The sequence below is a fragment of the Pelobates fuscus genome, chromosome 6 (assembly GCF_036172605.1).
Source record: "Pelobates fuscus isolate aPelFus1 chromosome 6, aPelFus1.pri, whole genome shotgun sequence".
Taxonomy (NCBI): Eukaryota; Metazoa; Chordata; class Amphibia; order Anura; family Pelobatidae; genus Pelobates; species Pelobates fuscus.
In genome coordinates, this window is record NC_086322.1 from 3,946,912 (window position 1) to 3,969,499 (window position 22,588).

Here is a 22,588-nt window from a genome sequence, read left to right on the forward strand (position 1 = left end):
TTATTAAGTTTGGTTATAATTTCCTGCACTTGGCACCTAGTTTTCGATGGGATGGACGGACTCTCACTGTTTGTTTTTTGTTTTGTCAGATGAGAGTTCCTGCTGGCTTCCACTTTACGGGAGTGTTTGCTGTCGACTGACTGCCCAGCCGGATTGTATGAGCAAAGAGATGATGTCCGGAGTCCTTCGTGTACTGGTACTTCACTTCCTGTTTATGGTCTCCAAAACCACAATTGAAATGGGAGTGATAAATGTAAAAAACAGTCTAGTTAATGTAGTATTATATTTACTGAAATGTGAATTACAGAATAAAAATTGTCCATTATGCCAAAATAGTCAAATTGGAAAAAAAATGTAATCGGCAACAAGATTTCTCTGTATTCTATTTTATTTAAGTCTACATTTTGAAATTCACTTTAAATTTACTCTAATTTCCAGACAATTCACTTTATGCTTTATATTACTCCAACCTACATAACTGAATAAAAGCCACAATTAGACTCTGAGAATGTAACCTTTCGCCCTCTCAGCCAGATAATGTAACCTTTACCCCAGAACCCGCCCATTCGCCCTCTCAGCCAGAGAATGTAACCTTTACCCCATAACCCGCCCATTCGCCCTCTCAGCCAGAAAATGTAACCTTTACCCTAGAATTCGCCCTCTCAGCCAGATAATGTAATCTTTACCCCATAACCCGCCCATTCGCCCTCTCAGCCAGAGAATGTAACCTTTACCCTAGAACCCGCCCATTCGCCCTCTCAGCCAGAGAATGTAACCTTTACCCCATAACCGGCCCATTCACCCTCTCAGCCAGAGAATGTAACCTTTACCCCATAACCCGCCCATTCGCCCTCTCAGCCAGAGAATGTAACCTTTACCCCAGAACCCGCCCATTCGCCCTCTCAGCCAGAGAATGTAACCTTTACCCCGGAACCTGCCCATTCACCCTCTCAGCCAGATAATGTAACCTTTACCCCGGAACCCGCCCATTCACCCTCTCAGCCAGAGAATGTAACCTTTACCCCGGAACCTGACCAATCACCCTCTCAGCCAGAGAATGTAACCTTTACCCCAGAACCCGCCCATTCGCCCTCTGAGCCAGAGAATGTAACCTTTACCCAAGAACCTGCCCATTCGCCCTCTCAGCCAGAGAATGTAACCTTTACCCCGGAACCTGCCCATTCGCCCTCTCAGCCAGAGAATGTAACCTTTACCCCAGAACCTGCCCATTCGCCCTCTCAGCCAGAGAATGTAACCTTTACCCCGGAACCTGCCGATTCGCCCTCTCAGCCAGAGAATGGAACCTTTACCCCGAACCTGCCCATTCGCCCTCTCAGCCAGAGAATAAACCTTCTGCCCTCTCAGCCAGAGAATGTAACCTTTACCCCGGAACCTGCCCATTCGCCCTCTCAGCCAGAGAATGTAACCTTTACCCCGGAACCTGCCCATTCGCCCTCTCAGCCAGAGAATGTAACCTTTACCCCAGAACCTGCCCATTCGCCCTCTCAGCCTGAGAATGTAACCTTTACCCCGGAATCTGCCCATTTGCCCTCTCAGCCTGAGAATGTAACCTTTACCCCGAAACCCGCCCATTCGCCCTCTCAGCCAGAGAATAAACCTTCTGCCCTCTCAGCCAGAGAATGTAACCTTTACCCCGGAATCTGCCCATTCGCCCTCTCAGCCTGAGAATGTAACCTTTACCCCAAAACCTGCCCATTCGCCCTCTCAGCCTGAGAATGTAACCTTTACCCCGAAACCCGCCCATTCGCCCTCTCAGCCAGAGAATAAACCTTCTGCCCTCTCAGCCAGAGAATGTAACCTTTACCCCGGAACCTGCCCATTCGCCTTCTCAGCCTGAGAATGTAACCTTTACCCCAGAACCCGCCCATTCGCCCTCTCAGCTAGAGAATCTAACCTTTCGCCCTCTCAGCCAGAGAATCTAACCTTTACCCCGGAACCTGCCCATTTACCCTCTCTGCCTGAGAATGTAACCTTTACCCCAGAACCTGCCCATTCGCCCTCTCAGCCTGAGAGTCTAACCTTTACTCAAGAACCTGCCCATTCACCCTCTCAGCCAGAGAATGTAACCTGTACCCCAGAACCTGCCCATTCGCGTTCTCAGCCTGAGAATGTAACCTTTACCACAGATCCCACCCATTCGCCCTCTCAGCCAGAGAATGTAACATTTCGCCCTCTCAGCCAGAGAATCTAACCTGCCCATTCACCCTCTCTGCCTGAGAATGTAACCTTTACCCCGGAACCTGCCCATTCACCCTCTCAGCCAGAGAATGTAACCTTTACCCCATAACCTGCCTATTCGCCCTCTCAGCCTGAGAGTCTAACCTTTACCCCAGAACCTGCCCATTCACCCTCTCAGCCAGCGAATATAACCTGTACCCCAGAACCTGCCCATTCGCCCTCTCAGCCTGAAAATGTAACCTTTACCCCAGAACCCGCCCAATCGCCCTCTCAGCCTGAGAATGTAACCTTTACCCCGAAACCCGCCCATTCGCCCTCTCAGCCAGAGAATAAACCTTCTGCCCTCTCAGCCAGAGAATGTAACCTTTACCCCGGAATCTGCCCATTCGCCCTCTCAGCCTGAGAATGTAACCTTTACCCCAAAACCTGCCCATTCGCCCTCTCAGCCTGAGAATGTAACCTTTACCCCGAAACCCGCCCATTCGCCCTCTCAGCCAGAGAATAAACCTTCTGCCCTCTCAGCCAGAGAATGTAACCTTTACCCCGGAACCTGCCCATTCGCCTTCTCAGCCTGAGAATGTAACCTTTACCCCAGAACCCGCCCATTCGCCCTCTCAGCTAGAGAATCTAACCTTTCGCCCTCTCTGCCTGAGAATGTAACCTTTACCCTGGAACCTGCCCATTCACCCTCTCAGCCAGAGAATGTAACCTTTACCCCAGAACCTGCCCATTCGCCCTCTCAGCCTGAGAGTCTAACCTTTACTCAAGAACCTGCCCATTCACCCTCTCAGCCAGAGAATGTAACCTGTACCCCAGAACCTGCCCATTCGCGTTCTCAGCCTGAGAATGTAACCTTTACCACAGATCCCACCCATTCGCCCTCTCAGCCAGAGAATGTAACATTTCGCCCTCTCAGCCAGAGAATCTAACCTTTACCCCGGAACCTGCCCATTCACCCTCTCTGCCTGAGAATGTAACCTTTACCCCGGAACCTGCCCATTCACCCTCTCAGCCAGAGAATGTAACCTTTACCCCAGAACCTGCCTATTCGCCCTCTCAGCCTGAGAGTCTAACCTTTACCCCAGAACCTGCCCATTCACCCTCTCAGCCAGCGAATATAACCTGTACCCCAGAACCTGCCCATTCGCCCTCTCAGCCTGAAAATGTAACCTTTACCCCAGAACCCGCCCAATCGCCCTCTCAGCCAGAGAATGTAACCTTTAGCCCGGAACCTAAAAAAGGGTATAGGATCAGCGCTGAGTGATCTAGAGGAAAATGAACAAGTAGAGAGCTGCAACCTATGGGTATGAGATTCCCTCCAACGTCCTCAGAAAAGAAATAGCAAAAAAAACACAATAATAGGTCGCGCTAGACAGGAAAAATTTCAATAAATGAATAAAAAAAATATATAATTTACTCACATATGATAATAAGACAAACGGAGAGTAAAAATAGAGATGTGCATAATAGTCCCAGTATATAGAAAAAATTCTTGTGGGTTCCAATGGGTTAATAACGACTTGATAGTATATAGTCAATGAGAGGCTGAATCTTCTATAGCTTAGGAATTCTTGACTCAATGACGAACATGTGGATGACAAAAACAGAAAGACTCCAATAGTGCAGACTGTGTTAAATAGATGGAATAGAGTGTATATAAGGGAGGTATTTCACTCACCTATTCAAGAGCATGTACTTGCTCAAGTATGATTAGCATTCAGTGGCGTTGGCCCCCCACTGTCGGGATATGGGTGTAGACAGTTCCTCAATATGAAAGAAAAATGGAAACAAAATATAGTGCTCACTGTATTCTTAAAAGTAAGTCTGAAAAGTAGAGGGCGTACTCACATTTGGATGAGCAGGATGTACTGCTCAATATGATGGCGTGGATGGTATAGTCCCCACCTAGGATTCTTTGGATGATTGTCTGCTTCAAAGTGACGTATGACCAGGTTAAAAAAATAGGAGTAATAAAATAGAATAAAAGGTATATGGCAAATAAATGGTAAAAAAGCCAATATTCCTTTATTAATACAATATAAATATATATAAAAATAGCCAAAACGCGTTTCGCCACACAGGGCTTTATCAACTGGCAATTAGCCCGGAACCTGCCCATTCGCCATCTCAGCCAGAGAATGTAACCTTTACCCCGGAACCTGCCCATTCGCCCTCTCAGCCAGAGAATGTAACCTTTACCCCGGAAACTGCCCATTCGCCCTCTCAGCCTGAGAATGTAACCTTTACCCCAGAACCTGCCCATTCGCCCTCTCAGCCTGAGAATGTAACCTTTACCCCAGAACCCGCCCATTTGCCCTCTCAGCCAGAGAATGTAACCTTTACCGCGGAACTTGCCCATTCACCCTCTCAGCCAGAGAATGTAACCTTTATCCCAGAACCTGCCTATTCGCACTTTCAGCCAGAGAATGTAACCTTTACCCCAGAACCTGCCCATTCGCCTTCTCAGCCTGAGAATGTAACCTTTACCACAGATCCCGCCCATTCGCCCTCTCAGCCAGAAAATGTAACCTTTCGCCCTCTCAGCCAGAGAATCTAACCTTTACCCCGGAACCTGCCCATTCACCCTCTCTGCCTGAGAATGTAACCTTTACCCCGGAACCTGCCCATTCACCCTCTCAACCAGAGAATGTAACCTTTACCCAGAACCTGCCCATTCGCCCTCTCAGCCAGAGAATGTAACCTTTACCCCAGAACCTGCCCATTCGCCCTCTCAGCCAGAGAATGTAACCTTTACCCCGGAAACTGCCCATTCGCCCTCTCAGCCTGAGAATGTAACCTTTACCCCAGAACCTGCCCATTCGCCCTCTCAGCCTGAGAATGTAACCTTTACCCCAGAACCTGCCCATTCACCCTCTCAGCCTGAGAATGTAACCTTTACCCCGGAACCCGCCCATTCGCCCTCTCAGCCAGAGAATGTAACCTTTACCGCGGAACTTGCCCATTCACCCTCTCAGCCAGAGAATGTAACCTTTATCCCAGAACCTGCCCATTCGCACTTTCAGCCAGAGAATGTAACCTGTAACCCGGAACCTGCCCATTCGCCCTCTCAGCCAGAGAAACTAACTTTTACCCCAGACCCCGCCCATTCGCCCTCTCAGCCTGACAATCTAATCTGTACCCCACAACTTACCTATTTGCCCGCTCAGGCCGAGAATCTAACTTTTACCCCTGAACCTGCCCATTCGTCCTCTCGGCCCAAGAACTGATCCTGTCTTACTTATCTTCATCTCCTGTCTGTGTTCATGTCTTTCATTCACATATTGATTTTACAGGGCCGGGAGCAGCAGAGCTTGCAATCTGTGTTCTGTGTCCTTCGAGGCTGCCACTTGCTGTGTTACCAACACTCTGGGGAGACAGACACGTTAACAGAACCAACGCTTTCAATATCTGTCAACAAGGTGAGGAGTGCTATGTGTTATTACAGTCACAAAGCAAGGGCAGAGTATAACATATGAGGTTAATATGGCACTATAGTGACACCGCTTCAGCTTGCTTGCTTTGTACTTAAAGACACAAGCATTTTTCGCTGTATGTGTTCAAATGCAATTTGCATTTTTATAATTTATTACATCAACACACATTACATACAACACAAAAAGGTAATTCATTTAACCCCTTAAGGACACATGACATGTGTGACATGTCATGATTAGTGATGTCGCGAACACAAAATTTTCAGTTCGCGAACGGCGGACGCGAACTTCCGCAAACGTTCTCGAACCGGGCGAACCGGGCGAACCGCCATTGACTTCAATGGGCAGGCGAATTTTAAAACCCACAGGGATTCTTTCTGGCCACAATAGTGATGGAAAAGTTGTTTCAAGGGGACTAACACCTGGACTGTGGCATGCCGGAGGGGGATCCATGACAAAACTCCCATGGAAAATTACACAGTTGATGCAATTACATAGGGTACATACATAGGGTCACTTGGCAGATATGGATTGACACCTATCCTCAGAGACCCTGATACACACTGACACAGAGCAGAATAGGGACTGTTCCCCCTACATAGGGTCACTTGGCAGATATGGATTGACACCTGTCCTCAGAGACCCTGATACACACTGACACAGAGCATAATAGGGAATATTCACTAAATGCCAAACATTGTTATACAGGGGAATATTCAGTAAATAAGGATAAGGGGGGGGGGACCTACTGTCCTCCCCCCTGGCCCCCACCCCTGCGCGGTGGGTGGGGGCCATTAATCACAATGGGGGGGACCCCCCTCACCCCCACCCGTGAGCGGTGGGTGGGGGCCATAAAAATAATGAGGGGGGGACCTACTGTATGATGTTGTATCGATCAGGAAGTGTAAGGGTTACGCCCGCTTCACAGTGACAGACCAAACTCCCCGTTTAACGCACCGCAAACAACCGCAAACAGTCCATTTGCACAACCGCAAACTCCCCATTTGCACAAGGTTGGATACCAAGCTAGCCATGTCCGTTCCTTGTCCTCACTGATGTCATTGAAGGTCTCTTCCTCCACCCAGCCACGTACAACACCAAGGGTCCCCGAAAGTATGCTAATAAACTGAAAAAACAAAAAATCTCCCAAGAAGGAGATCTAAAACTGGCATAGGAAAAGGTTAGACAACTATAATAAAGTGATACCTATAAATCCTAGTGAGAATAGATGTATAATAGAGGGAGAAAGGGAAAGCAGAGTAATGCTTCCTAATACCGTGGTTAGTACCCTTTGTTAAAGTAAATTGAGTTATGGACAAAAGTCTTTATTGTATCATTTATAAATAACAAAGGGATACTATACTCATTCCCCTATAGTGGCTAATTGTGTAATAATGGTAATACTATTACCTATTATATAATATTGCCAGGGGCAAGGAAATTCCCTCTAAATAGATGGGTATAGGCAGAGAGTATGGAGGAATGGGGTGAAGAGTCAGCGCTACGTAGCCACAGAGAAATATAGTTTAAAACGGCTGCACACCTTAAAAGGGGAGTTCCCCTAATCACCTTATATAAGTAACATAAAACACAAAAACAGAAATGAAAAGGGTGCGCCTAACTTACATCAAAGTAATATTAATCATAAATAAAATAATAATAAAATAATAGTCCAAAGTCCTACAATAAGTCCGAAGTGGTAAGTTCCACAAAGTATGGAGGATGCTTGAGAATGATGTCAGTCTTTACGCCTATGCACTTGTAGTTCGGTGATGATATGTGAAGATAAAAGCAGGAAAACAAAAATCCCAATGGTACAGTATGTCAGCAAGGTGAAAGGGGATAAAATAGTGATAATGAAAATTACTCACAATTTTCAGAGCTAAAATCCAGCTCTGATATTATATGCGTGAAGTGGAATGATCCCCACTCAAGGATATATAGGGTGACGCTGGTCAGCAAGTAGTGCAGGTGAAAAGTCCAGCGATGATCCGGCTCGGCCGATAATAAGAGAAAATAAAATATAGTGCTCTCTGTATGGCAGATAAAAATGCTAGAAGAAAATAAAAATATACTCACAGTATATAGAGCAGGCTGAACTGCTCGGTGTAAGCGTATGGGTGGTATAATCCCCACCTATGGATTCTTTGCGCTATTGCGTGGGTTTATAAATTATAAGTAAGGTCAGGTTAAAAAAGGTAAAAAAAAAGGATATTTAAAGGAATATGACAAACAAGATATTTTGGTGCCAAAAATTCCTTTATTACAAATATAAAATATAAAATGTATAATATCTAGACGCGTTTCGCCTAAAGAGGCTTCTTCAAGTAGATAATAGAAAGCATAACCTGACATACATGAACTTATATAGGGTACAATAGTATTAGTAAAATTTGAATATCCCGCCAAAATGGCGTCATTACCATAATTAGCATAAAACATCAAATATAATAAAAGTGTTTTTTAAACACAATAGGATAAAATATTATAAGAGGCCAATCTTATGGGACCAGAAAGAACAGGAAAAGAGGCTTTAATCCTGTAAAAAATGATATATTAAGAACGAATTCGGAAATTAGCATAAAAAAATAAAAATGACTTTTACAGGTATAAAAGTGAAGCTATAACCCAAACTAACTGAGTGGTAATATTGGTTTGTAAAAACGAAGCTTGTAGCTTGATAAATTAAAGAAAGAAAACGGGTCACGTGACGCGCGACTAGAATATTTCCGCGTCACGTGACTGATGCGTTCCAAGCAAGTGGAACGCATACGTGTCGGCTGAATAGCCGACCAAAAAATATACAAGGTGTTTAGATAAATTAGCATACTCCCTGGAGGGGATAATGGGGATATAAACAGGGAGGGGGGATAAAACTTTGGCAAAGTGAGGGAAATTATAATTGTCAACAAATTTGATTAAGGTTAACATCATATATGTATATCTTGGGGAAGGTTAACTAAACTGTGAAATACAAAGTTTATAAAAACATAATAGAGATAATAAAATTAATAAAAATATATGAAATGTAGTTAGTACATACTCATATAAGTAATATTTGTGTAGATAAACAATGATTGGAATAAGGAGCAGAAAGTAGTAGAAAAGTTATTGTTGCTGTGTAATAAAAAAGTTATTGTTACTGTGTAATAAAAAAAATTTTGTAATAAAAAATTTTTTTTGTAATAAAATTTTTTTTTTTTTATTGCTACCATCATTAATATCATAAAGGATTAGAGGGGCATTTTTTATTTTTATAAAAAGTTAAAAAGGTCAAAGTCTATATTGAGACCTTTTGGAGTAAGGTTTTTAGGTTATAGACCCACTCCATTTCTTTTTTTCCCAGAATCTTTTTGATGTCACCTCCTCTCCATGGGACATTACATATATCTATACCAATGCATTTTAAAAGTTTTGGATTTTTATCGTGTTTCAGAAAGTGCTTAGATACCGAATGGTTATCATAGCCTTTTGCAATGTTGCGACAATGTTCGGCCTGTCTTGTTTTTAGATCTCTAGTGGTCATACCTACATATTGTAAGCCACATGGGCATTCTAATAGATAAATGACGTTTTTTGTATTGCAGTGAATAAAGTGTTTTATCTGATAGTTTTTTTGTGTAATTGATGATTTAAAATAAGTAGTTTTAGACTTAATGATGTCACTGGTGCGTTTACATACTATGCACTTGTTGCATTTAAAAAACCCACTAGGTTTAGGTAAAAAAGTAAGAGGGTTAGGAGGGGGTTTATCGTATTTTTGTTTGGTATAGTTAGTTGTGAGGATGGACTTAAAGCTGGGTGCCCCTCTGAATATGACATGTGGATTATCTGGGATAACGCCGGCTAGAGTTTCATCCTGTTTTAATATATGCCAATGTTTCTTAATAATCTTCTTCATAACATTGCTTTTGTTATTGAAGTCGAAAATAATTGGCAAAGATGGTGCATCTTTAGTGTCTTTTTTATTTTTGTATTCAAGAAGTTCTGATCTGTTTTTATCTTTAATATTCTTTAGAGTAAGGTCTAAATTTTTTGGGGGGTAATTTTTCTCAGAAAATTTGTCTAACAGCGTCTGAGATTGGGCTTCAAAGTCTTGGGTAACGGAGCAGTTCCTCCGAAGACGGAGGAACTGGCTTTTTGGTATGCCTTGGAGCCAGGGTTTATGATGGCAGCTAGTGACATCAATAACATTATTAGTGCATACTTTCTTCAAAAAAGTTTTGGTGTTAATTGCATCATCTTTAATAAAAATTTCTAAATCTAAAAAATGAATGGAAGAGTTACTGTATTCCCAAGTTAAAATGATACTTCTGTCATTTTTGTTTAGATGCTGTAAAAACTGGTTCAAGGAATCCTCCGTCCCTTCCAAAATAAAAAACAGATCATCTATATATCTAAAATATGTGACCAAGTTTGCCCGCCAGTCATGCCCTCCCAGAATGGCAGTGGATTCCCAATCTGCCATAAAGAGATTGGCATAACTAGGGGCAAACCTGGTCCCCATAGCCGTACCCTGTTTCTGTAAATAAAAAGAATCTAAAAACCAAAAATAGTTGTTTTTTAAAATAATATTAATACCTTGTATAATAAAATCAATTTGGTGGTCTGGAATATTATTTTCAGTTCTTAAAATGTTCTCAACTGCATAGCAACCTTTATCGTGAGGGATGATTGTGTATAAAGATTGGACATCGCATGTAACTAAAAAGTAAGTGTTTTTCCAAGTAAAATTATTTAAAAAGCGAAGGAGAGTCATGGAGTCTTTTAAGTACGACTCCATACGTTTAACTGAAGGTTGTAAAAGGATGTCCAGATATTCAGATAAGTTAGATAAAATAGAATTAATCCCTGACACGATAGGCCTGCCTGGAGGGTTTGTCACATTTTGGATTTTTGGTAAGAAATAAATTACGGGGATTTTGGGATGGGATACGTTTAAAAATTCATATTCTTGTTTACTTAAAATATTAGAGTCACGGCCATTGGTTAAAAAGGAGTTTAAGACTTGTTGGATTTTTGGGGTGGGGTCTTGTGTAAGTTTTTCATAAACATTTGTATCTTTAAGTTGTCTCATAGCCTCTTCTATATACATGTCTTTAGTTAATATTACTATACCTCCCCCTGTGGCGAAACCGACCTCGCCATGTGTCCTTGGAGGGGGCTGATTGCCCGCCTCTTGCCTTTGGACTATGGACCAGACTTTATGGGAATGTGATACCCCAGATAGCCATACCATGGAGCCTATTCATATAATGAAAGACTATGGGAAAGACTTTAGCTCCATGGCAATTGTACTGTGTGAGTAGGATCTGCGCGCTATTCGGTAGTTTTGTGCGTGCAGATCCCAGCTATCTGGGGATAGGTGAAATGTCTGTGTGTTATGTGTAAATGTGACTTTATGTATTTTAAAGTGTTTTATGTTGTTTTGCAACCATGTGGTTAATGGAGTCTGCCTTTAGTCCTGGGTAATTGGATTACTTCTCCAATTAACTCCAGGGCAGAAGGGAGGAAACCAGGGTGCATTGTGGGGATGTTTTTCTGCCAGCTAGAAAGGAACAAAAGATACTTTTAGTAACTTTTGAACCCCTGGTCGGATTCATGCCATTTTTTAATATGTTGTTCCCCTGAATGGATTGATTGTGGATATGTATTTTTATGTGAATGTGATGTATGGTTTTAAAGTTATGAAAGTTGTGTAAAAGTATATTTTACACTGTATGCATAATGGGATTATGTGTCACACTAAGGGGAGGGGATGTGTGGGTTGTACCATATCTCGGATTGGTTATTTTATGCCTCCCCCTGGGTGTGGCCTGTATGTGTGAGTTGGAAATAAAAGCCAGGCTGGATGAGCCAGTCCAGAGTTCCTGTTTTACCCTCAAAGTGATGTGTCGTCTCATTATTGGGGGAAGGATTTATTGTATGCTGTTCCAGTTGACTGCTAGGAGTACAAGCCTATTCGTATGGTTCCTATTCAATGGTCTACAGCATTCATACGCTTGGGAGAATTTAAAGGTTTCTCGGATTCGGTGATTGTGGTGTCTGCCAGAGTGCTTGGAGTCCTCAGGAAGCACTAGGAGCATCCATTAACGGAGGTACCAAGTCGGGGTGCCAGGCGATCCGTTACACCCCCCTTGTCAGCCGGTTTGATAACAATGTTATCATCTTTTTGCAATTGTTGTAGTGCTTCTCGTTCTAATTTTGTAAGGTTGTCCTGATCATATTTTTTCTTTTGAATTTTTTCAAAATCCTTTAAAACTAGCTTCTCAAAGACTTCTAGGGGGCCAGATTTAAAACTAGAGGGAGAAAAAGGTTGATTTTTTCTTTAATGAAGTGGATATGATATTAGGGGGTTCTGAGGGTGGAGTGGCCAGGGGTTGTGAGGTAGAATTTTCTATATTTTTACTGGCAAAGAACCTTTTGAGGGTGGCTTTCCTGACAAATTTGTTAACATCAATAAATGCTTGGAATGCTTTAAATGGGTTTGTAGGGGCATATTTAAGACCTTTTTGAAGTACTGAGATTTGGGTGGATGTTAATGCCTTTTGTGATAGATTAAAAATGCCTAATTCTGTCTCGTTTTTCTGATTTATTATCGTTCTAGTCTTTCCCTTTTGGACTCTTCGGCCACTTCGCCTTCCTCTAAACTGAGACTTCGTTTTCTGGTTTTTGTAGGATACGGTGTCTGCATATGTACATTTGTTTGTGTCCCCAATTCTAAAAAATAGTCATCATTGTCTGTCTCCGAGTCTATAGATAATAGTTGATATCTATTATTGTGAATGTAGTTTACAGGGGATTTAGTGTTTTCAAAGTGTTTGTGTGCATATCTAGACCTTTGGGTCTTAGGTATTGCCCCTCTTTCATTTTGGTACATTCCAGGGGAGTAAGTGGTATTGACATTGTGATTTGGAGTGTTTGGTTTGGGTGCATTTTGGTATGGCCGGGATGGGTATGAATGTCTAAGTGGGGCGTGGTGGTTGTGGTTATTCCGGATATTCTGTGGCCGGTAAGAGTGATAGTTGTGTGATACAGTAGAGGGTTGATTTCTAACAGAGTGAGTCAGTGAGTAGTGCGATTCTTTTCTAGATGGATAGTTGGATTTGAATGTGCGGTCGTTTTGATAAGTGTTGGAGGGGTGATAAGAAATGTTGTCTGGGGTATGTTTTTTATGAAAAGACGGATCTGATTGTTGGAATAGTCCTGTTTGTCTCTCATATACTTTTTTACCTTGATGTGTTTCGTATCCATTTCCACCTTCTCTATTTTATTTTGGATGAGGATAGAATTTTGCTTAAAGACCTGTGTTTCTGTAAATGATGACATTTTTTCTTTTAGATCATTGATCTCTACATCAAGGATTGAGAGTTTTTTGTTTTTTTTGATGATTAGTGTTTCCATAAGGCCAAATGTGCAGACTTCTAGCTTATTATACCAATCTCTCATGAATTCGGCATCATCTCTGTCTGAGGTTGGTTCTTTAAAAAGTCTCAATCCCCTAGGGGTTATTCTTTCTTCTAGATATTTTTTTAGGGTGGCTAATTCCCATTTTAGTTTAATCTCCATAGTGAGTGCTTTTTCTAGTTTAGTAAATAGATCTTTTTGGTTGTAATTATCAATTCTGGTGTATGTAGGAAGGTTTTCTTCTGTATTAAAAACATGATTTATGTCAATTACGTAATTGTTTCTAAAATCAAAAATGGACATATGAGTAAAACTAGTGGTCTTTAAAGGCAGCTGCTAACTCAAAAGGGGTTTCAGATACAGATAAAAAGGAATGGGGTGAAGAGTCAGCGCTACGTAGCCACAGAGAAATATAGTTTAGAACGGCTGCACACCTTAAAAGGGGAGTTCCCCAGTGACATCATTAAGTCTAAAACTACTTATTTTTTATTTTTTTTAAATTCTTTATTTTTGCATGTGCATATAGGTTACAAACAAGCGTGCAGGGCCACGACAGCTACTGCAGGCATATTCATGGCATTTCAATGAGTGGCATTATGATACAGCACATATTTTTTTTTTTTAAACATGAAAACAGCGAGTTTTGCTACAGATTAGGCATGCATATGACAATCCGAGGTATTTCTGGGTTTAGTAATATATTTAGCGGGTGATCCTTCATTTATCAAGCTAGGACAACAGCATTACTATCATTAGTTGCTATAAAGCAATGTTAGGTTAGGATACCCTTGCTGGTGGACAATATGAGTAAAGAGCTTAACTAGGTCGTTTAAAACAGGCATGTAGAACAGGCTTATAGTAGTTTAGAAAACAGGCTCATATAGCAGGCTTGTAAAACAGGCTTAGAGGATTTATCTAGGGTAGTGCAAGGTAGTAAAGTTATGCATATATTATAGCGTGGTCAAACTAGTGTGTTTTAGCTCAAAGACATCGGGTAAGCTGCACTGCAGAGCAAGTGTTAAACTATTAAGTGCTACACTTAAGTAGATTTGGCCTCAAGTAGAGATAGCAAACATGGTTAGACAATACACGTTCTGTGGCAATTGTGTTAGACTTGCGTATGTTAGTCAGAGTGTCCAAGTGTTCGTCTGTTCTGTCGAGTAAGATTAAATGGGAGCAGGTATTCTAAACACACGCCTAATGAGTGTAGGCATAACAATAATTTGTTATCGACAGCAGTCAAACGTGTAGCCTTGCTTTGGGCGAAGGTGAAGCAGTGAATTAGTTGTTCGCAGATTCTGACATATGTATAAGCATTTCAAGAAACAGGTAATTGTCACCAGGAGCAAGGAAAATAAAACTACAGAAAAATTGTGGAATCAGATTGAAAACATTCTGTCACCAACAGTCTCTAGTGGAGTCAGCAAGAGCAATGTGGTTAGTTACTCATCGCTAGTGGCAAGTGTCGCGTTTAACCCACGCCAGCCTGTGGAATTTCACCAGCCCGTTGAGGCACCCATGTGTTATTCTTTTGCGTCGGGTTGTTAGTTGGAGGTAGCCGTCTCGATGCCTCTGATACCGGTTGTTGGGGCTGGTTGTGATGTTTAGCTGTCCCCCTTGTTGCAGCCCTCTGCTCAGTCCCAGCTCTGGGTCGTCTCACGGAAACCTGACGGTCTGATGAGCTTTGCTTGGGTACGTAGCTGGGGTTGTGGGGTGGCCTGTTGTCCTTACTGCGTTTGTGGATGCGGGTGCCAGTATCTGGGTCCGCGTGGCCAGTTTCCCGCTTCTTCTTGTATCGGAGCTGGACCGCCGCTCTGAGGGCCTGTAGTGGGGCTCCATAGTGGCGACGGCGGGTCTCCGGGCGGATCCACGAGGCTACCGCTCGAGCCGCTTGAGGATAGGGCAGTCCCCTGAGGTGCAGCATCTCACAGAAGGCCGAGTAGAGCCTGTCCAGTGCCGCCAGGGGAAGGGGGCACCTGAGCTCTTCCTCAGTCTTGTTTTTCGGCGGACGTCGGGCGGCCATCTTTGCCACTGCTGGCTTGCTTTCTGTCAGCTAGGTAGGTTGTCTCACTAGCTTTCGGTTCTGGTCCGCCGGTCTAGTGGGGACCGGGATGTCCCCCCCGGTCCAGGGGGGGGGGGGGGTAGGAGGTCTGTAGTGCTTTCTGGGGCGTCCGGTGTCGGGGAGAGCGGCCGCCTCTCCCCGGCTCCAACTCCCGCAGGCCCCAGGTAGCGTTGCGGTCTGGGAGCCCCGAGTCGTTCGAGAGGGGTATCCCCCGGTTCTCCGGTGCACCCCCGTCGTGGGTGTCGCACTCTGGAGGGGTTCTGGGCGATTCTGGGCTCTTTCCCCACGCTTCCAGTCAGTTCGGCGGTCAGACTCCGCCCCAAAACTACTTATTTTAAATCATCAATTACACAAAAAAAATAAAACACTTTATTCACTGCAATACAAAAAACTTCATTTATCTATTAGAATGCCCATGTGGCTTACAATATGTAGGTATGACCACTAGAGATCTAAAAACAAGACTGGCCGAACATTGTCGCAACATTGCAAAAGGCTATGATAACCATTCGGTATCTAAGCACTTTCTGAAACACGATAAAAATCCAAAACTTTTAAAATGCATTGGTATAGATATATGTAATGTCCCATGGAGAGGAGGTGACATCAAAAAGATTCTGGGAAAAAAAGAAATGGAGTGGGTCTATAACCTAAAAACCCTTACTCCAAAAGGTCTCAATATAGACTTTGACCTTTTTAACTTTTTATAAAAATAAAAAATGCCCCTCTAATCCTTTATGATATTAATGATGGTAGCAATAAATTTTTTATTACACAGCAACAATAACTTTTTTATTACACAGCAACAATAACTTTTTTATTACACAGTAACAATAACTTTTTTATTACACAGCAACAATAACTTTTCTACTACTTTCTGCTCCTTATTCCAATCATTGTTTATCTACACAAATATTACTTATATGAGTATGTACTAACTACATTTCATATATTTGTATTAATTTTATTATCTCTATTATGTTTTTATAAACTTTGTATTTCACAGTTTAGTTAACCTTCCCCAAGATATACATATATGATGTTAACCTTAATCAAATTTGTTGACAATTATAATTTCCCTCACTTTGCCAAAGTTTTATCCCCCCTCCCTGTTTATATCCCTTTTATCCCCTCCAGGGAGTATGCTAATTTATCTAAACACCTTGTATATTTTTTGGTCGGCTATTCAGCCGACACGTATGCGTTCCACTTGCTTGGAACGCATCAGTCACGTGACGCGGAAGTATTCTAGTCGCGCGTCACGTGACCCGTTTTCTTTCTTCAATTTATCAAGCTACAAGCTTCGTTTTTACAAACCAATATTACCACTAAGTTAGTTTGGGTTATATCTTCACTTCTATACCTGTAAAAGTCATTTTTTTTATATGCTAATTTCCGAATTCGTTCTAAATATATCATTTTTTACAGGATTAAAGCCTCTTTTCCTGTTCTTTCTGGTCCCATAAGATTGGCCTCTTATAATATTTTATCCTATTGTGTTTAAAAAACACTTTTATTATATTTGATGTTTTATGCTAATTATGGTAATGACGCCATTTTGGCGGGATATTCAAATTTTACTAATACTATTGTACCCTATATAAGTTCATGTATGTCAGGTTATGTTTTCTATTATCTACTTGAAGAAGCCTCTTTAGGCGAAACGCGTCTAGATATTATACATTTTATATTTTGTATTTTATATTTGTAATAAAGGAATTTTTGGCACCAAAATATCTTGTTTGCCATATTCCTTTAAATATCCTTTTTTTTACCTTTTTTAACCTGACCTTACTTATAATTTATAAACCCACGCAATAGCGCAAAGAATCCATAGGTGGGGATTATACCACCCATACGCTTACACCGAGCAGTTCAGCCTGCTCTATATACTGTGAGTATATTTTTATTTTCTTCTAGCATTTTTATCTGCCATACAGAGAGCACTATATTTTATTTTCTCTTATTATCGGCCGAGCCGGATCATCGCTGGACTTTTCACCTGCACTACTTGCTGACCAGCGTCACCCTATATATCCTTGAGTGGGGATCATTCCACTTCACGCATATAATATCAGAGCTGGATTTTAGCTCTGAAAATTGTGAGTAATTTTCATTATCACTATTTTTTTTTTTTTAATTCTTTATTTTTGTTGAGGCATGTAATTATGGGGGTACAGAAAAAAGAGAGGGAGACGTTCAAGAGTTGTACAGGATAGGGTCGTCATAACATATTGACAAAGTCTCCTATGATTATCAACCTCATTTTATATATAGTAACATGCTGTGGCTAAATACTGTTATCTCTCGCTTTAATATTGTAATCTCTCGCATTAATACTGTTTTCTCTCGCTTTAATACTGTTATCTCTCGCTTCAATACTGTTGTCTCTCGCTTTAATACTTATCGCTAAATCTAGAAATACCAGTGCAATACGTAAAACTAGTTATGGTTAGTAAGCCGTATATAAAATCACATCATGGGACTAAAGTCTGAGAGGCTTAGTAATCTAGTGTACATCACTAATGTTTTCATGTTGATGCAACTGCAAGTTTACAAGCTTGATGTGTGCTTTTTATGGTAAGTGGTTATAGTAAAGCTTAAACAGAAAATTCTGGTAAAAACAAAACTAAGCACTTGTGAATATCATCGTGTAGGATTATCACTATTTTATCCCCTTTCATCTTGCTGACATACTGTACCATTGGAATTTTTGTTTTCCTGCTTTTATCTTCACATATCATCCCCGAACTACAAGTGCATAGGCGTAAAGACTGACATCATTCTCAAGCATCCTCCATACTTTGTGGAACTTACCACTTCGGACTTATTGTAGGATTTTGGACTATTATTTTATCATTATTTTATTTATGATTAATATTACTTTGATGTAAGTTAGGCGCACCCTTTTCTTTTCTGTTTTAGAGAGTATGGAGACCAGAGTGATAAAGTGGCAATAAGGTGATATAAAGTTAAATGTATCACAGAGACACAGCCACCCTTTCTCTTAGCTAGTTTCCAGAAATGCTGGATAGGTAGAAGGGCTATAAAGACTCAGAGAGGTCTAAGAAGAATCCGCTAAAGCTCAATCTAAACGTTTAGATGACTGCCTGATTTCCCATCACAGATGCTGGCTAGGAATAACACTGTGCAAGACAAAGAGTGGGTCTAAGTGCCCATAGTGCAGTAAAGTGTCCCTAGTGAAGTGAAAAAGAGAATAACGAGCTGGCGCCCAAGAGAATAACGAGCTGGCGCCCTATCAGGGGACGTGTATATGGCATCAAATTTAGGAACCGGGAGATGGAAAAAGATGCTTGGTCGGTCCTCCTACTTCAAATTTGGGGCACTGCGCGTGCACTCTAATGTGCCACCAGATAGGAGTGGTGTGTTAAGTAGTACTATTCCTATCAGTTTAATCCCTGTTATGTGCCTTTTTTTGGTTTGGTTTTTGAAGCCACAGTGCAGCACCAGAGGCCCGAAAAATTAGGCATGTACACATGCCTGAAAAATTAGGTATTGTTGCAGCTGCTGCTATAGCAGCGGCCAGAAAAATTGATGTTTGTTTCCCAGGCAGAAAGTGCCCTAAAACATTGCGGCTTGAACCCTGTTTGGTGGCGGATAAGTCACGCAAGTCAACCGGCATTCAGAGCTAAAATACAGCAGCGTGTGGACCATTTTTAGCCCAAGGCAGCTCATCTCATCAGGCCTTTTTTTAGTCGAATGTATCGCCCACTGTCAGTCCCTTCGGGATCCATCCCTCATTCATCTTAATAAAGGTGAGGTAATCTAGACTTTTTTGACCTAGGCAACTTCTCTTCTCAGTGACAATACCTCCTGCTGCACTGAAGGTCCTTTCTGACAGGACACTTGAAGCGGGGGAGGCCAGAAGTTCTATCGCAAATTGGGATAGCTCAGGCCACAGGTCAAGCCTGCACACCCAGTAGTCAAGGGGTTCATCGCTCCTCAGAGTGTCGATATCTGCAGTTAAGGCGATGTAGTCTGCTACCTGTCGGTCGAGTCGTTCTCTGAGGGTGGATCCTGAAGGGCTGTGGCAATGCGTAGGACTTAAAAAGCTCTGCATGTCCTCCATCAACAACACGTCTTTAAAGCGTCCTGTCCTTGCCGGCGTGGTCGTGGGAGGAGGATTCCCGTTGTGCTGTGACATCACCCTTATACGCTGTGTAAAGCATACCTTTTAATTTATTTTGCAAATGCTGCATCCTTTCCGACTTGTAATTTGGTAACATTTCCGCCACTTTCTGCTTATACCGGGGGTCTAGTAGCGTGGACACCCAGTACAGGTCGTTCTCCTTCAGCCTTTTTATACGAGGGTCCCTCACCAGGCACGACAGCATGAAAGACCCCATTTTCACAAGGTTGGATGCCGAGCTACTCATTTCCCGTTCCTTCTCCTCAGTGATCTCAATGAAGGTATGTTCTTCCCCCCAGCCACGTACAACACCACGGGTACCAGATAGGTGACTTTGATGTGGAGCAAGACGCAGCAGCACAAGAGGACTCAGCCGAGGAGGTTATGGAAGAGGATGGAGTAGGAGGAGTAGAGGAGGTGGCAGCAGGCCTGCCTGCAAGTCGTGGCGGTGTCACCAACTCCTCTGCAGAGCCACGCATTCCATGCTTGGCAGCCGTCAGCAGGTTTACCCAATGCGCAGTGTAGGTGATATACCTGCCCTGACCATGCTTTGCAGACCAGGTATCAGTGGTCAGATGGACCCTTGCCCCAACACTGTGTGCCAGACATGCCATTACTTCCTTTTGCACAATCGAGTACAGGTTGGGGATTGCCTTTTGTGCAAAGAAATTTTGTCTGGGTACCTTCCACTGCGGTATCCCAATAGCCACAAATTTTTTGAATGCCTCAGACTCCACCAGCTTGTATGGTAAAAGCTGGTGGGCTAATAGTTCAGACAAGCCAGCTGTCAGACGCTGGGCAAGGGGGTGACTTGGTGACATTGGCTTCTTACGCTCAAACATGTCCTTGACAGACACATGACTGTGGGCAGATGAGCGGGAACTGCTCAAGGCGATAGACGGAGTGGCGGATGGTTGAGAGGGGGCAAGGAGGACAGCAGTGGTTGACGTGGCTGAAGATGCTGGACCAGGAGGAGGATGGCAACTTTGAGTTTGTGTGCTGCTTGTACTCATGTGTTGATCCCATAGGCGTTTGTGATGTGCGATCATGTGCCTACGCAAAGCAGTTGTACCTAGGTGGGTGTTGGACTTCCCACGACTCAGTTTCTTTTGGCACAGGTTGCAAATGGCATCGCTGTTGTCAGAGGTAGACACACAAAAAAATGCCACACTGCTGAGCTCTGCAATGACGGCATTCTGGTGGTGGACACAGTATGCATTGATTGGCGTGCTGTCGGGCTTACCCCGGGTGCCGATGCATGCTGTCTGACTGTGCCACTAGCTCCTTGCGACGACCTCCCCCTGCTTCCAACTCCTCTCCTCCTCCTCCTCTCTGTCTCCCCATCTGAACTTTCGCCCTGTTCTTCTTCTTGCCGAGCGGGCACCCACGTGACATCTATGGACGCATCGTCATCATCAACCGCTTCACTTGTATCTGACAACTCAGCAAAGGAAGCAGCAGTGGGTACAACATCATCATCATCACACCGTACGTCCATGTGTGTAATGCTGCCTGCCTTAGACATATCCCTGTTATCTACATCCTCTGGCAATAATGGTTGCGCATCACTCATTTCTTCAAATGGATGTGTAAATAACTCCTCTGACATACCAAGTGAAGCGGCTGTGGTGCTAGTGTTCGTGGTGGCGGCAGGCGGGTGAGTGGTATCTTGAGAGGTGCCCGAAGCTAAGCTGGAGGAGGATGGTGCGTCAAGGTTCCGAGCGGAAGTCCTCAGAACTTTTCCAGTTCAGGGTACGTGGCCTCTGAAGGGTACGTGGCACGCTGAAGGCCTGACACCCGCTTGAAGGACACTGACTGCTATTAGCTTACAGTGAAAAACTTTTTTTCTTTTTAAAGGCACGCTATTGTGACACCAGATATGAGTGGCAAAGTGCACTTGCAGAGGTTGGCAGAGTACACGCTGAAGGCCTGACACCCGCTTTAAGGACACTGACTGCTATTAGCTTACAGTGAAAAACTGTTTTTCTTTTTAAAGGCACGCTATAGTGACACCAGATATGAGTGGCAAAGTGCACTTGCAGAGGTTGACAGAGTACACGCTGAAGGCCTGACACCCGCTTTAAGGACACTGACTGCTATTAGCTTACAGTGAAAAACAGAGTACACGCTGAAGGCCTGACACCCAGACGCTTGCAGACAACTAACTGCTATTCAATCTATTACAGTGAAAAAAAAATGTTGTTTTTAAATGCAAGCTTAAGCTATTGTGACACCAGATATGAGTGGTGGCACTGGGCAAGTGGGCACAGTATCCACTGTGAGCCTGACACAGAAGCTGGCAGGCAGGCAACTGCAATTACATTACACAGAAAAAAACGCAGACTGATGTTCTAGCCCTTAAAAGGGCTTTTTGGGGTGCTGTCCTTACAGCAGAGATCAGATGAGTCCTTCAGGATTGTAGTGGACACTGAATACCCTAGCCTAGCTATCATTTTCCCTATCAAATGAGCAGCAGCTAAACTTTCCCTCCTCTCACTAAGAACGAATCAGAATGAATCTAAAATGGATGCTGTACAGGAGGTGGGAGGGTCTGCTGCTGATTGGCTGGAATGTGTCTGCTGACCGTGAGGCACAGGGTCAAAGTTTACTCAATGATGACGAATAGGGGGCGGATTGAACCGCGCATGTGTTCGCCTGCTGTGGCGAACGCGAACACGCTATGCTCGCCGGGAACTATTCGCCAGCGAACAGTTTGGTACATCACTAGTCATGATTCCCTTTTATTCCAGAAGTTTGGTCCTTAAGGGGTTAATATGATATATAGTTATGTTTTTATTACTGGTATTTATAAAGATTGAGACAAGAGGGAGCAGGGGAATTTGGAAGTGATGGCTAAAAGAAGTTAACAGAGAGAAACAGCTATTGGTAAGATATAAAGGGAATGTAAGAATCTCAAACAGCTGGGGGAGCGTGCTATATATTTAGGGGAACCTCGGTAGACGGTTAGTGCTGAGGAAAAATGCAGAGCTCCTCTATTGCTGGTTCTGGGAGTTGTGGGAGTTGGTGCAGGATGTTAAATGCAGAGCTCCTGTATTGCTGGTTGTGGGAGTTGTGGTTGTTCGTGAAGGATGTTAAATGCAGAGCTCCTGTATTGCTGGTTCTGGGAGTTCTGGGAGTTCGTGCAGGATGTTAAATGGAAGCGTCTGATTGCTCCCTGCTCGCGCCCGCCTATTTCGTCATTTTGACGAAATAGGGGGCGCGGCTTCACGAGGCTCCCGGCGCTGGAATGAGGTGAGTAAAATATTCTCCCTGGAGAGTCCCTTTAAATGCAGAGTTCCTGTATTGCTGGTTCTGGGAGTTCGTGCAGGATGTTAA

General features: G+C 43.1%; 1 protein-coding gene across 3 annotated transcripts in view; it reads left to right on the forward strand.

Moving 5' to 3' along the window:
- Positions 1–22,588, forward strand: part of RTKN (rhotekin) — a 179,467-nt gene that overhangs the window by 122,240 nt on the left and 34,639 nt on the right. For all 3 annotated transcript variants that reach the window (XM_063457516.1, XM_063457515.1, XM_063457517.1), the window contains exons 8-9: positions 90–196; positions 5,493–5,618. In XM_063457516.1, the coding sequence (XP_063313586.1) occupies positions 90–196; positions 5,493–5,618 (233 nt within the window). The remainder of the gene's footprint in view (positions 1–89; positions 197–5,492; positions 5,619–22,588) is intronic.